This window comes from Watersipora subatra, chromosome 1, assembly GCF_963576615.1.
Source record: "Watersipora subatra chromosome 1, tzWatSuba1.1, whole genome shotgun sequence".
In the NCBI taxonomy this organism is placed as follows: Eukaryota; Metazoa; Bryozoa; class Gymnolaemata; order Cheilostomatida; family Watersiporidae; genus Watersipora; species Watersipora subatra.
Window position 1 is genome coordinate 16,687,030 of NC_088708.1, and position 13,903 is coordinate 16,700,932.

Below are 13,903 nucleotides of genomic sequence, written 5' to 3' on the forward strand. Positions count from 1 at the left end.
CAGTTATTGCTAATCCAAGCGGGTAATGGAATACCAATTCTGAAAAAAATTATTTCACATTGACTTCCTAAAAAATGAGCTTCATAATATCAATTAAAATATTTGAAAGCAGTTTGAAGAAACTCCTTAGTTAAATTAATCTCTTGTTGCAGCAGAGATAAGGTATCATTTTGTCAAAAAACACTGATAAAGCTATGCAGATTCATTGGTAGTTTGAGTTTCGATTAGTTGACATCACAATTACAGAGATCAGATTAGGAAGGCTGATGGCCTTTTTGCCACCAACAAGGTAAAGATGGTAATTACGCTTAATACATGCAATCGATATTCATCAAAGATCGCCAACCCGCGTGTTCCTCCATCGCTTAGGAAGCAGATACTGCTCGAACTTGGTGGATGGTTGAGGCCATAAGTCTCTTCCGAGCATATCCAGACAAATTCCTTCTTTGTACTAAATTTCTCATCTTTTGCATTTTTCCAACCCTGTACTCTAGAGAATGTTCCCGGCTGTCTACTTCGTTCACTATTTCCTTAGCAATTGTATCCCCACTGAGTTGTGAGTACCGCCGCGCAGTAATTGGCTTTTTAGAAAGTAGTTCATCTGTTGCTGGGGTATCTTTGAGATTTTTAGCATCTGCCTCGGCTTTTTCTTCTGGTTTGTCATACTCTTCAGAATATAAGTTGAAGTCACCAAAACTGTAAGTTTTGTTTGTTGAAGCAGCAATACTAGGCCCTGCACTAGTATTCCTAGACTCAACTCCCTCCTTAATTGTGTCAAGAGCACTATGTTGGAGTCGTCCTGAAGACTTGTGTGTTTTTGGAGTCTGAACAGGCGGTTCTGAGCTTTTAGATGGTACAGATTCGAGGAACTGAGGTATTTTAGCAGGTATTGGCATGCTTGGACGAGTTATTTCTGGTCTAACATTCTCAGATGTTGTTCTTCTAATCACACAGTCTCCCTTCACAGTTTTCACCTGCAAATATCAGAGCTCATGGTGGATCAAATCTCTTTAGATGTTTAACAATGGTTTTACAGCTTTATATGAGATCAACAAAGTTACCGATGTAAAACCAAAGTTTTGTATAGTATTTAGGTTAACAGTGTTTAATTCCATATACAATAAGTCAAGGTCAGTTCAGCCTACTAGTTCAGGCGTCAGCACTTCATTTACAGTGCAATATTTTCACATGATGCTTTTAGTAAAAGATCATAGAACAGAAAAACATTTTTTTGATTAACTATTAACATATAGTGAGGATTATAGAACAAAAAACAACTGTTAGCTTAGTTAAATGTTAACATATAGTGAAGGATTATAAAACAAAAAAAACAACTATTAGCTTGGTTAACTGTTAACATAAATTATAGAAAAGAGTCCTAAAACAGACAAACATCTGTTAGCTTGGTTAACTGTTAAAACCTAGCAAGGCCACAGAACAAAAAAAACTGTTTGCTTGGATATCTGCTAACATAATTAATGTAAAGGATTATAGGACAGAAATCAACTTGATGTGGTTAACTGTTAACATTTAGCACAGGATCACAGAAAAAACTGTTAGCTTGGTTAATTGTTAACATGCTTTATGTTGTTTATAATCAAAATAGAATGCAAACTGCCAAAGACTCCAGTTGATAGTCCACCACACTTACCACTCTATTAAACTCCTTGTTGACCTGAGAGTGCAGTCTTGCATTGGGACTAGTAGAGAAGGAAGTGGTTGTGAGGACATAGTGTGGCCCTTTAGTAGTCTTTACCTTGTGCCAGCCTCGGTACCTAAGTATCAGATGGATATTTATAGGAGATCCTAAGTGCTTTAAGAAAACTAGTCTTAGGTGGTAGTGAGTTTCCCAATGGGAACCTGAGAGCTTTTTTTCCTGAAAAAATTCTCAACAAACTAATAATTAAATGAAAAAGTGTTATCACTTGAGTCACAGATTACAGAACTTCTGCAGGACTGTTATTACATTATTGTAACTGTTTGTTGTTTCTTACTGAATATTTAGTGTTCTATTACTAAGCAGAGATCAACAATAAAAATTGGTATTTTAAATTAATTATAAAAAGCGAGTTTTTATGATATTACAGTGAAATTGATTGCAACTATTTGCATTGCTGTATCTGATTCCAATAACTTTGATCGAAGAGTAGCGCTGCGCAGTTTGTTTTAGGAGATAGTACCTTCAAAAACTGCACCACCTTCAAAAACTGCAGTGGTGGGTATGCTTGTGCTCATTTCAAGTCTGATAAGGTAAGAGCTGGTCTAGTGCAAGTATGCTAGATATTGTTGAAACAACATTGACTTGTGATTTATATAATGAAAGAAATTAGCGAGCATCCATCTGAGATTAGCCTCTCTCACCTCGCATCACACTTCTGAGCATGACTTGGTTTGGGAAGAGGTCTGTATGGAGCATAGGCTAATTTGTCTATGTGTTCAGGAAGAAGTGCAGGATTGATTGGCACCTTTTGTAGTTTAGGTGGTTCTAAAATACAAAATACTTTTACCTATTAGCAAACTACCAAATGGGGTGAGTTCGGAAAAGCAAAGTTAGTGAGTTTGAAAGCGTAAGCTAGTGTAATTAGAAAATTTGACCACAATCTTGGTCAAGTCTTCAAGGATATTGTAACTTGCCAGTTACAATTTCCTTTCCCAGCCAGATGTGAACTTCTAAACCAGCTTTGACAAACCAAACTTTTTAGCTTTCTAAAAACAAGTCAGTATCCAACGCACGCAAATGTTAGCCAAAGCGATATAGTTTTATGTATGGCATTCAATATAGCATTCAGAGTAAGTCTTGGCCAGTGAGTATGTGATATAGCATTGTACAGCACATATATGAATGACTACAGGTAGCTCACACAGATAGCTAGCACAGAGCTTGCGACATCCATACAGAAGTATTTAACAATTCGGTGATGCAGGAGCTTGCGATGAAACTAATACATGAAAGCTAGCACATAAGACATGGTGACATTCTTAAGGCAGCCATAAACAATTTGTTCATAAAATGAAAAAGATAGTAATAGCAATCTGATCGTATTTTAAATAATTAGTTAGCCTTCAGAACTATTATCTATATCGGTTGCTTCTGAACAAAATGGCAGAGAAATTTCACAAGCCGTCAGCTTAAAATAGTTTTATCCTTATTATATTTATTTGCATCAGTAATCGTTGGCATATATACAAACATAATATATATTATATATATACAATATATATTATGTTTGTATATATCATATCAATATATATATACATAATATACATACAAACATCTCTCATAAGACGTCAAACTACTACTACGGCATTTTTATAATGCTAGTCAAAATTCTTTTCTCCAAGTCACCATTTTCTAATTATGGAAAAAACATTTTAAATGTATGAAAAAAACTCAAATAAATTATGAAATAGTTAGTTTTAAAAGGCTAGATGTTATTTAGAGATTCTAGCATGAGAAAGCATCACCTTCCATTCAAGTCAAACGTGATGAAACAAGTAATACAGCAGACTGAGCAGAGACACTAGTAATGTGTCATGCGAGTTATGGCTGAGACACAAAGAAATTAGCTAGTCAGTGTTAAGCGTATTCAGCCGTGCTACTTTAGAGTAGGTAGTGTATGTGACTAACCGTGACACATGCATATGCTACTTTCTCTACAGTCACCTTACCTTCCTCAAACACCTCTTCTTCTAGAATTGCAATAAAGAAACCTTTGATACAAGTATAGCGGCCAGAGAAATCATTGCTGTCTTAACAAACAAATGAACAAATGGAGTAAGTATTACAAATCTGTAAGTTCACCAATCAGAACACATGTGTAAATTATCATAAATAAGACCTATAACTGTTGGCAAGCAGGTTTAGTAAATAAATAATTGCATAGTTAAATATCATTAAATTATATATATGTGTGAAATTGTATGAAAAAAGATTAAACCACAAACCTCTGTCAAATAAAATAAGTTAAGGGAATAGATCATGGTTTTCTGCAGAAAATACTTGCAGGAATATTTTTAGCTGCTGTAAGGATGATAAATAACCTAGTGAAGTTAGTTTTGCTTTCAATATGGTAGATAGATCAGCTACTAACCTGGCAGCTTGGGTTTTGGTACGTAGTTAGGTAATTGCTCCTCCATGTCCATCTTAAGCTTTTGGTCATATCTGTTGTCCTACAGAAGCAAGGTGAGAATCGTGACCTGTTGACTGTGTGCAGACATCTTGTCTAGCTCACATAACAGATTTCGTTTTGTGTTCAACCAGCATCAGTCATTAGGCTGTTCATTGGTTAGGTTTAGATAATATTAACAAAGGAAACTATTTACCAGGTTTACATAATATTAGCAATTTATACTGCTTACTAGATTTAAATATCATTAGCAAGGTATACTGCTTACCAGGTTTACATGATATTAGCAAAATATACTGCTTACCAGGTTTACATAATATTAGCAATATATACTGTTTACCAGGTTTAAATAATATTAGCAAAATATACTGCTTACCAGGTTTACATGATATTAGCAAAATATACTGCTTACCAGGTTTAAATAATATTAGCAAGGTGTACAGCTTATCAGGTTTGGTAAAAGATTTTGTAAAAATTAATGGGAGAAGAATCCATGTCAACTATTGCTAGCAATTATTTCTACATATAAATCAGACCTTTGAAAATGTGCATACAAATTAAACATTTTAGAAGTTTTTGTTACTTTTTTAAATATATGAAGTCTTAATCCATCAGGTAAAATTGGAATATGGGATAATCAATGCATTAAAGTGTTATAAAAATGAATCTTGATTATTGCATGATAGGTATGACAACTCCAAATTGAATAGTTGTATCCAAAGAGCAAACTTGCACATCTCGAATTGGTCAACACACTTGAGATGCAAATATCATTATATCTGATACATCGCACATATCAAAGCTTCTCACAGTCATTCAAATGACCGTCTGGTGAGAAATTCTAATTTGAAAACCCACCAAGGTAGAAATGTGAAACTTTAAACTTTGCAAGTCGTGCTCTCTCTGCTTCTTCTCTTCAGATGTGACAGCAGGTGATACCGGAATGTAGTGATGTTGTAAAGTCATTACTGGAGCAGGTGTCACACTTTTCAACCTTGATGATGCTACAAATACATAAATCACACAACTTACTAAACACTTGTGGCTTTTTAAAAAATACTTTCAAGCTTTCTTTCTAAAAGTCGATCCACTTGGATTACAAGTAAGTGGAGGCAATTCTACAATTAAGAAATCAATGAACATTGCTGTAAGTATTTCTAGTAGTTATGACCTGCTACCTGTTATATCTCATTAATTTAAAAATTCTGAAAATGTTTACTTTGAGTTTGAATATTATTCTGAAAAATAATTTTCAAAAATTGACTATTTTCATTTTATTAAAATTAAATTAAAACTTTTTTTTAATAAAATGAAAATGGTCAATTAGTTGAAACGTGTGTATGAATATATAAAAATATGTATCGCGGAGTTCGCAACAACTGATCACATATCAGCGTTATGTAATAACAGCTAAAATTTTAAGATGAGAGCTCAGGCATTCAAATAAAAAGCCATTTTATCAGAGTTTGCAAAACGAAAAAATAATTTTATATATAGACTAATATGACTAAACAAAGAACTGTACTACTTGTGCAAACACTGTAAACATGTAGGTCCATAAGCCAGCCCTGTTTCTATATCAGATTTTTAAACCAAGTCAAATGTTATCCTGTTGCTTGTGAACATCTACCAAGCAAACTTGATTTACCACTTCTGGTGAATCTAGCCGGTGGGTGGATGTAGTCTCTAATCATATCTGCAACGTTGAGTTTATGCTGTGAATTTGCAGTGTATATTGAAGATTTTTCTGACTGGTCATATTTTTCAAGATTGGGTGCTGTTAGAGGTCGTGGTCGCACATGGCCGGTAGAAGTGAGATGAACAGTTTTTTGTGAGTTCCCAACATGATCCTTCAAATGTCTGTAGTGTTTGTTGCTTCTCATCATCTACAAGGAAGAAAGACGACTGGTGCTGAGAGACTTCTCCTACCGAGTTTTTAGAAACAACGATACTGTATAGCAGCCAAAGAGAATCGTGTTAGACGATTGTAAAAATTATTTTTAGTCTCTGAAAGTTTAAAAGAGCATTCTATTGAATAAAGAGAAGTGAGATTTAGTATGCTATAATTAGTAACTAGTAACCAGCATACTAATTCAGTAAGTATTCACGGCAGGCGATTGATAGCAGAATACCTGAGACACTCTCAATACTTATGAATGTGCCAGTTGGGTTAAACTTACAGATTACTTGATGACATCATCTGCTAATGTAGGACAACACTGTCCGTTATTAGTTAAGCACAAATGCCATGATCTTTTATCAAAAATAATACATAAACTCGCAACGATTCTGAACCTAAAAGAGCTCAATTACAGATTAAGGTTTGTAAATTATAATATTTATCTTGGGATGGGACACAAGTGGACTAACTACACTGGTCGTTGGGCTGGGATCGTTTGTCTGATAGCACTTTAGTTTCACTTTATACTCACACTTGGTCTAACATAGTACTTACTCCGATGGTTTCACAACGTGTTCACATCTCTGATTTTGTACTGTACTCACTTATTTACTGTCAAATGGTACACACTCCTTTTATCTCACACTATCTTCACAACTCTTGTCTCCTAATTAACTTGGCCTCATACTGCACTCATATAGTGTGTCATACATACTGTTGTTGCCTATCATACTGCAATCATATAGTTTGTCATACATACTGTTGTTGCCTATCATACTGCACTCATATAGTGTGTCATACATACTGTTGTTGCCTATCGTACTGCACTCATATAGTTTGTCATACATACTGTTGTTGCCTATCGTACTGCACTCATATAGTTTGTCATACATACTGTTGTTGCTTACCGTTTAGTCTCGCGCTGTACTCACATTGTGCAGACGAAAATCTCGATTAACAGGCAGTTCATTTGGCAGCTTCTGTTTGCTAAACTCCTCTTTGCCGAAGCTCCACTCTTCATGAAGATAGAGGTCATTGAGAGACTGCGCAAGGCGCTCGTCATAGTGCTGTATGATCTGCTGAAAGTCTTCAACCTTAAAGAGTGAGAAAAGAATAACTTAACCTTCTCCTAACCGCGAGAGACATAATTTTACTCCATTGTTGAGAATAAAAAATTGAAATTTCACTTTAATTTTTTATTAAAAAGCTTGTTTTAAACATTCTAAGCTATTGCCTGTGTAAAGGAATAAAACAGTTTATTTATTAAAACCAATCAGACCACAAGTAATAATCTATTTGTTTTAGTTACACATAAAAAACAAAAACATTAAAACTACAATAATATTTTAATAAGCACTATCACTACTGACAATGAGGGCGTACATTCATTTTCAAAACTTGAAACTGCCATTCTCTTTTCATAAACTAACTTGGTATATGTCTGAGCCTTCTTTTTTTCTATTGGTAACTGTAGATTCACTTGGTTTGTGCGCGTCATAAAGTTCTGTCCATAGAATAAGGTCAAGGAATTCATAGAGCTGTATTCTACCGTCTTCATCAAACATCTGGCTCATATGTTTAATCCTATGGTGCATCTTGAGAGGAGCAATGATTCTACCACACATCTACAATACAGTATTCTACTACACATCTACAATACAGTATTCTACTACACATCTACAATATAGTATTCTACTACACATCTACAATACAGTACTCTACTACACATCTACAATACAGTACGCTACTACACATCTACAATACAGTATTCTATTACACATCTACAATATAGTATTCTACTACACATCTACAATATAGTATTCTACTACACATCTACAATACAGTATTATACTACACATCTACAATACAGTATTCTACTACACATCTACAATACAGTATTCTACTACACATCTACAATACAGTACGCTACTACACATCTACAATACAGTATTCTATTACACATCTACAATATAGTATTCTACTACACATCTACAATACAGTATTCTACTACACATCTACAATACAGTATTATACTACACATCTACAATACAGTATTCTACTACACATCTACAATACAGTATTATACTACACATCTACAATACAGTATTATACTACACATCTACTATACAATATTCTACTACACATCTACAATGCAGTATTCTACTACACATCTACAATATGGTATTCTACTACACATCTACAATACAGTATTCTTCTACACATATACAATACAGTATTCTACTACACATCTACAATACAGTATTATACTACACATATACAATACAGTATTATACTACACATCTACTATACAATATTCTACTACACATCTACAATGCAGTATTCTACTACACATCTACAATATGGTATTCTACTACACATCTACAATACAGTATTCTTCTACACATATACAATACAGTATTATACTACACATCTACTATAAAGTATTCTACTACACATCTACAATACAGTATTCTACTACACATCTACAATATAGTATTCTACTACACATCTACAATACAGTACTCTACTACACATCTACAATACAGTATTCTACTACACATCTACAATACAGTATTCTATTACACATTTACAATATAGTATTCTACTACACATCTACAATATAGTATTCTACTACACATCTACAATACAGTACTCTACTACACATCTACAATACAGTACGCTATTACACATCTACAATACAGTATTCTATTACACATCTACAATATGGTATTCTACTACACATCTACAATACAGTATTCTACTACACATATACAATACAGTATTCTTCTACACATATACAATACAGTATTCTACTACACATCTACTATAAAGTATTCTACTACACATCTACAATATGGTATTCTACTACACATCTACAATACAGTATTCTACTACACATATACAATACAGTATTCTACTACACATCTACAATACAGTATTCTACTACACATCTACAATACAGTATTCTACTACACATATACAATGCAGTATTCTACTACACATCTACAATATGGTATTCTACTACACATCTACAATACAGTATTCTTCTACACATATACAATACAGTATTATACTACACATCTACTATAAAGTATTCTACTACACATCTACAATACAGTATTCTACTACACGTCAAATAAACAAACTTTACAAATCATTACATAATTTTTACTCGTCACCAACAAGTATAGCAGCTGCATAATGGCTGTATAGCAGTTAGATTCTCCAACCATGAGAACAACAGTCTAATTTGTTTAGAAACTTTCAGTGATCAAGCTGCAGTTGACCACTAAAAGTTTCTAAGCAATTTGTGTTATAGCTTTGGTCACTAGATCACCATGGTGCATAAGTGACAGCACGACCACTGAACTATTGTGATAATTGACCATCATCACATTTAACCACTATGGCCAATCAAATAAAAGTCTGCCCTATGTTGTTGTGGAAGACGCACAATAAGTGCTAACATTTTTTCCAACTAGCCTTCATAGACACTAGACAGACATTTGTGCACTGTGTACCTTGGCATGGACGCATCTATTTTTTAACAATATTGATCAGTTAATAAAAATCCATAACAGTACTGTATGTCCATCTAGCAATTTAGATAAACTTCTGTTCCTAAAAGCGCACCAGGCATCAATCAGTCTGCATTAATATCGAAACTGGCTTAGGTAACTGAGATGGTTTATTATGCGCCCCAAACCATAAACCTCACATAAATGAGTATTGCGAACGTCACTTCCCTACTTGATTAGATAGAAGATGGTGACCCATTACTTCCTTTATTATGACCTCATTCATCAAGCAACGTAGTAGTCCATTATGCCTGAGGTTACATTACCCTTCAGACTCAGTGAGCCTTGACTAAATGCTATAAGATGCTGTAAACTCACCTTGAGACATCTGATGATTGTGTTCTCATCTATTTCCATACCTTTGAGGTCCTGATGCTCATAGGCACAGAATGCTACTCGGATGTCATGAAGCTCTTCATAGCTGCAACATTTCAATGCATGGCAGGGATTTCACTCAACTTATTACTAGTTAACTAGTGTAGTGGTTGGTTTCCCTCACCTTCAGCTTTATATACTAGATCTCTTTTTAGAAGTGAGTAAAAAGCCTCTAAAAATTTTTCTGTCTAAATGACTAGTAGCTGTAAGTATATCAGTATAAAGCCTTGTAAAGTTTACTTAAAATACTTTTCAGCAGTAGTATACACATGAGAACAAAATAACATACATGTGGTATAATGTAATTTAATATTTTATAATACAGTATAACATGATGTACTTGTAGTTTAATATACTATATTCTAATGCAATATAACACAATATACATGCATTATAATATGTTATAATATAATATACATGCAACTCAAAATGTTATCTTATGTTGTAATATAACGTAGTATATATGCAGTATAGTACAATGAAATGTATTATATAATATCATGCAACATAAAATAATATACATGTAACATAATATAATAGAGCGTAATATGTATATAAAATATGTTATAATATACAGATATATTGTTAGAACTAACATAAATTTGTAAGCAATGTACAATTGATAATGAACAACACGAACACTTTTTGCCCTTTCTCATAATAACCCCTGTCTTGGGGAGAAAGTGTACCCATCATCCTGTTAGCCTAGTGAACTCTGAAGCTAGCTCAGGAGTATTAACATCAGAAGTCCTACTTATCCAACCCTTTAACCTCCGGCTACGATTGCTTCAAATGCCATTTAAGTTACATTGTGCCATATTTTTATTTAGTTGACTATTTAAAAAATTATTTAAATTACAAATTATAAATTTTCGGATGTTAAAGCAACAAGTATAACAAAGAAAGCTTTAGCTGCATTCATGAGATGTAATAGTTGTAGAGATCTCAACTCTGAACTCTGTGTTAAACATTCACTTGTACAATAATAGTTGCTCACGTTTTATCGCTAACCCTAAATATTCTGTATTGTAGAAGTGAAGTGATAAAATTCACTGATACGATCTGATGAAACTTTTTATGTAAACTGTTGTTAACACAATCTCGTTGATTACTTACCTCAGCACCCGATGGTCTAGCAAAGCAAATGCCTTTTTAAACACGCAAAGGTTCCAGTCCGCTGTGTGAGAGTTGAATGTTTTATCAACAGCCAAATCAAGGTATTTCAGATTGATTATCCTCAGGATATCCTGTCAAACGATTAAACAATATTGAAAAGATTTATAGGGTGTTACTACATGTTGGTTAGTTACTGAGATTAGTAAGGAGTTACAACATGTTGGTTAGTTACTGAGACTAGTAAGGAGTTACTACATGTTGGTTAGTTACTGAGACTAGTAAGGAGTTACTACATGTTGGCTAGTTACTGAGACTAGTAAGGAGTTACTACATGTTGGTTAGTTACTGAGACTATAAGGAGTTACTAGATGTTGGTTAGTTACTGAGACTAGCGAGGAGTTACTAGATGTTGGTTAGTTACTGAGACTAGTCAGGAGTTACTACATGTTGGTTAGTTACTGAGACTAGTCAAGAGTTACTACATGTTGGTTAGTTACTGAGACTAGTCAGGAGTTACTACATGTTGGTTAGTTACTGAGACTAGTCAGGAGTTACTACATGTTGGTTAGTTACTAAGACTATAAGGAGTTACTAGATGTTGGTTAGTTACTGAGACTAGCGAGGAGTTACTAGATGTTGGTTAGTTACTGAGACTAGCGAGGAGTTACTAGATGTTGGTTAGTTACTGAAACTAGTAAGAAGTTAGTAGATGTTGGCTAGTTATTGAATTTTGTAGTTTTTGTAGAAAGAATTTTCTATTTTCCATAAACTGATAGCTTCTGTAATTCAACTGCAGCTACATTCAGAATAAAAAGGTTTATAGTTTGTTGAGCGTTAGATTTCATAAGAGGAAAAATCACCCAGCTCGTGCCACTAGCTAACTAATAGGATTAAAAATGGTAAATGTGAGATCGCTTGAGACTAAAACTTTTGTGATGCAAAGTGCAAATAAAGTCGTTAGACTTGCAGTTTACTATATAAGTTAATATAAGTGGACCTTTGCATTGAATGGTCTACAGACAAGCTTCAATTCTCACCACATATTGATATGTGGCCAAAATCTTTGTAATAATACCGATATAAAACAGTTTGCAAAGTCAAAAATGTAGAAAAACAAAAACTTTCTCAAAAATAAAATGGTTCGCGCAAAAAAGCATAGTTTAATTTTGTTTGTTGTGCTATGCAGCTAATACTGTGGCTTGATTTTCTGAAAATGTGCAAGCGGCTGCTTTTTCTATTCTCATCTCCTAAATTCAAGGTAGAATCAGCCGAACAACGTGACATTACCTTGATGCTCATCCCTTCTTCAGTCTGATCAACCTCCTTCGGTAGATTTATTGCAATCAGGTCTGGTTGAAACTGTAGAAAATATAATACATTAGAACCCAAACTTCGATAGATGAAACATGATTGAAACCAATTATTAATTATGGTTGTCAAATCAGTGTTTCAGTGTGTCCTAAAATGTAACACAGCATGTAAGTATATTGTAATTTCTTATTAATGGATGAACCATTTTTGATGGACTTTATGCATGAAAAGAGAACAGCAACTAAACTGACTAATGTTATGATGCACCTTGCTAAACGTATCTAATTGTGGTTTATTTTATCATCATCTAAACATACAGTGTTAATGATACGTAATAATCAACTCACCCCTAAAGCCCGACACAAGCACCTACAATTTAATAAAAAACAAGGCATTAATCTATGCAACCTACAATATTAAACTGGACGCTTGTGGAAATGGTATTTGTATACACCATATTAATAACATTACATTGCTAGTGGCAACATACCTCAACTCGCTCCAGTCAAAGAAACCACGAATTCTGTTATACTGCAAGTGAAACATGCTGCCCTGGGTGAAGTGATTTCAACGCTGAAAATATACAGGATAATATTGGTGACATCTTAAACATAATTCTATAATTATTAATACAGATTTTTAAAAGAACTTTTATATTAGCTTAAGAATTGATTTCACAAAACTTTATTTATTAATTGAACAATTAATATCAAATAAGGCTTTAATTCATCCATTCATTTTTTGTTCTAGGTAAATAGAGCTATCGTTTTTAAAACTATTTTGAATCATCCTCTCACTACTTCCGGAGTTGGCGGCTTATGAATGAGATATCAATATTTTGTACGATCTGAGTCTGTACAGGGTGCAATTAACCTTTGTAATGTTTATCGAAGTTATATAAAGCCCTTTATTTAGTTGTTTTAATGATAATGATTTAATGAGATACATAATTTTGTAAGCATCCATAGATCTTTTGACCGGTATTACAATAAAATTAGATAACAATTGTAGAGATCCTCTAAATTCTATTTCTTGCTCTTCCACCAGGTGATAAAACAAATACTTTTTAAAGTTTCATCAAATCTTTAAACAATTTTATGTTACAACAAATCATTATTTTTGTGAGCAAATCGCAAAAGCCATTAAAGTCTAAAAAGATTTGCAAAAGAACTATTAGAATACCTGAGCCAATATTTAACATTTCTAACCACATTAACTATGTATTTTACGTTATACACTTTTGTCAATTGACTATATTCTTACGGGCTTTTATGAGTTGAGCAACTCTGAACAACTTAAGTTGCAACTACTGTAAGATATTTTAAGGCACCAAACCAATAAACTAATAAAACAAAAAAATCTATTTGATTGGTTGACGCAAAGAAATCATAATACCGTAGTTTGATATTCAAGACAAGATATTTAAAAACTCAAATGCTTAATTTACTGTAACTAGGTATTGTAAAAAAACATTTTAAGCAGACTACATTAAAAGC

At 33.4% G+C, this 13,903-nt stretch overlaps 1 protein-coding gene across 1 annotated transcript; it reads right to left on the bottom strand.

Moving 5' to 3' along the window:
* Positions 1-202: 202 nt before the first annotated feature.
* Positions 203-12,444, bottom strand: LOC137410477 (uncharacterized). Its single transcript, XM_068095894.1, has 8 exons — positions 12,384-12,444; positions 11,097-11,227; positions 9,924-10,026; positions 7,458-7,652; positions 6,956-7,121; positions 2,362-2,419; positions 1,652-1,775; positions 203-974 (listed from the first exon to the last, which is right to left on the bottom strand). The coding sequence occupies exons 1-8, from the start codon at positions 12,393-12,395 to the stop codon at positions 366-368; spliced, it is 1,398 nt and encodes a 465-aa protein (XP_067951995.1). The 5' UTR covers positions 12,396-12,444; the 3' UTR covers positions 203-365.
* Between the last annotated feature and the right edge of the window lie 1,459 nt (positions 12,445-13,903).

Excerpts from the sequence above, each read along its gene's own strand:
- LOC137410477 (XM_068095894.1), bottom strand. Across the intron at positions 7,653-9,923 it reads CAATCATCAGATGTCTCAAG|ATGTGTGGTAGAATCATTGC; the intron begins GTGAGTTTACAG and ends ACTGTATTGTAG. Across the intron at positions 2,420-6,955 it reads TTTTCGTCTGCACAATGTGA|CCTATGCTCCATACAGACCT; the intron begins GTACAGCGCGAG and ends TAGACAAATTAG.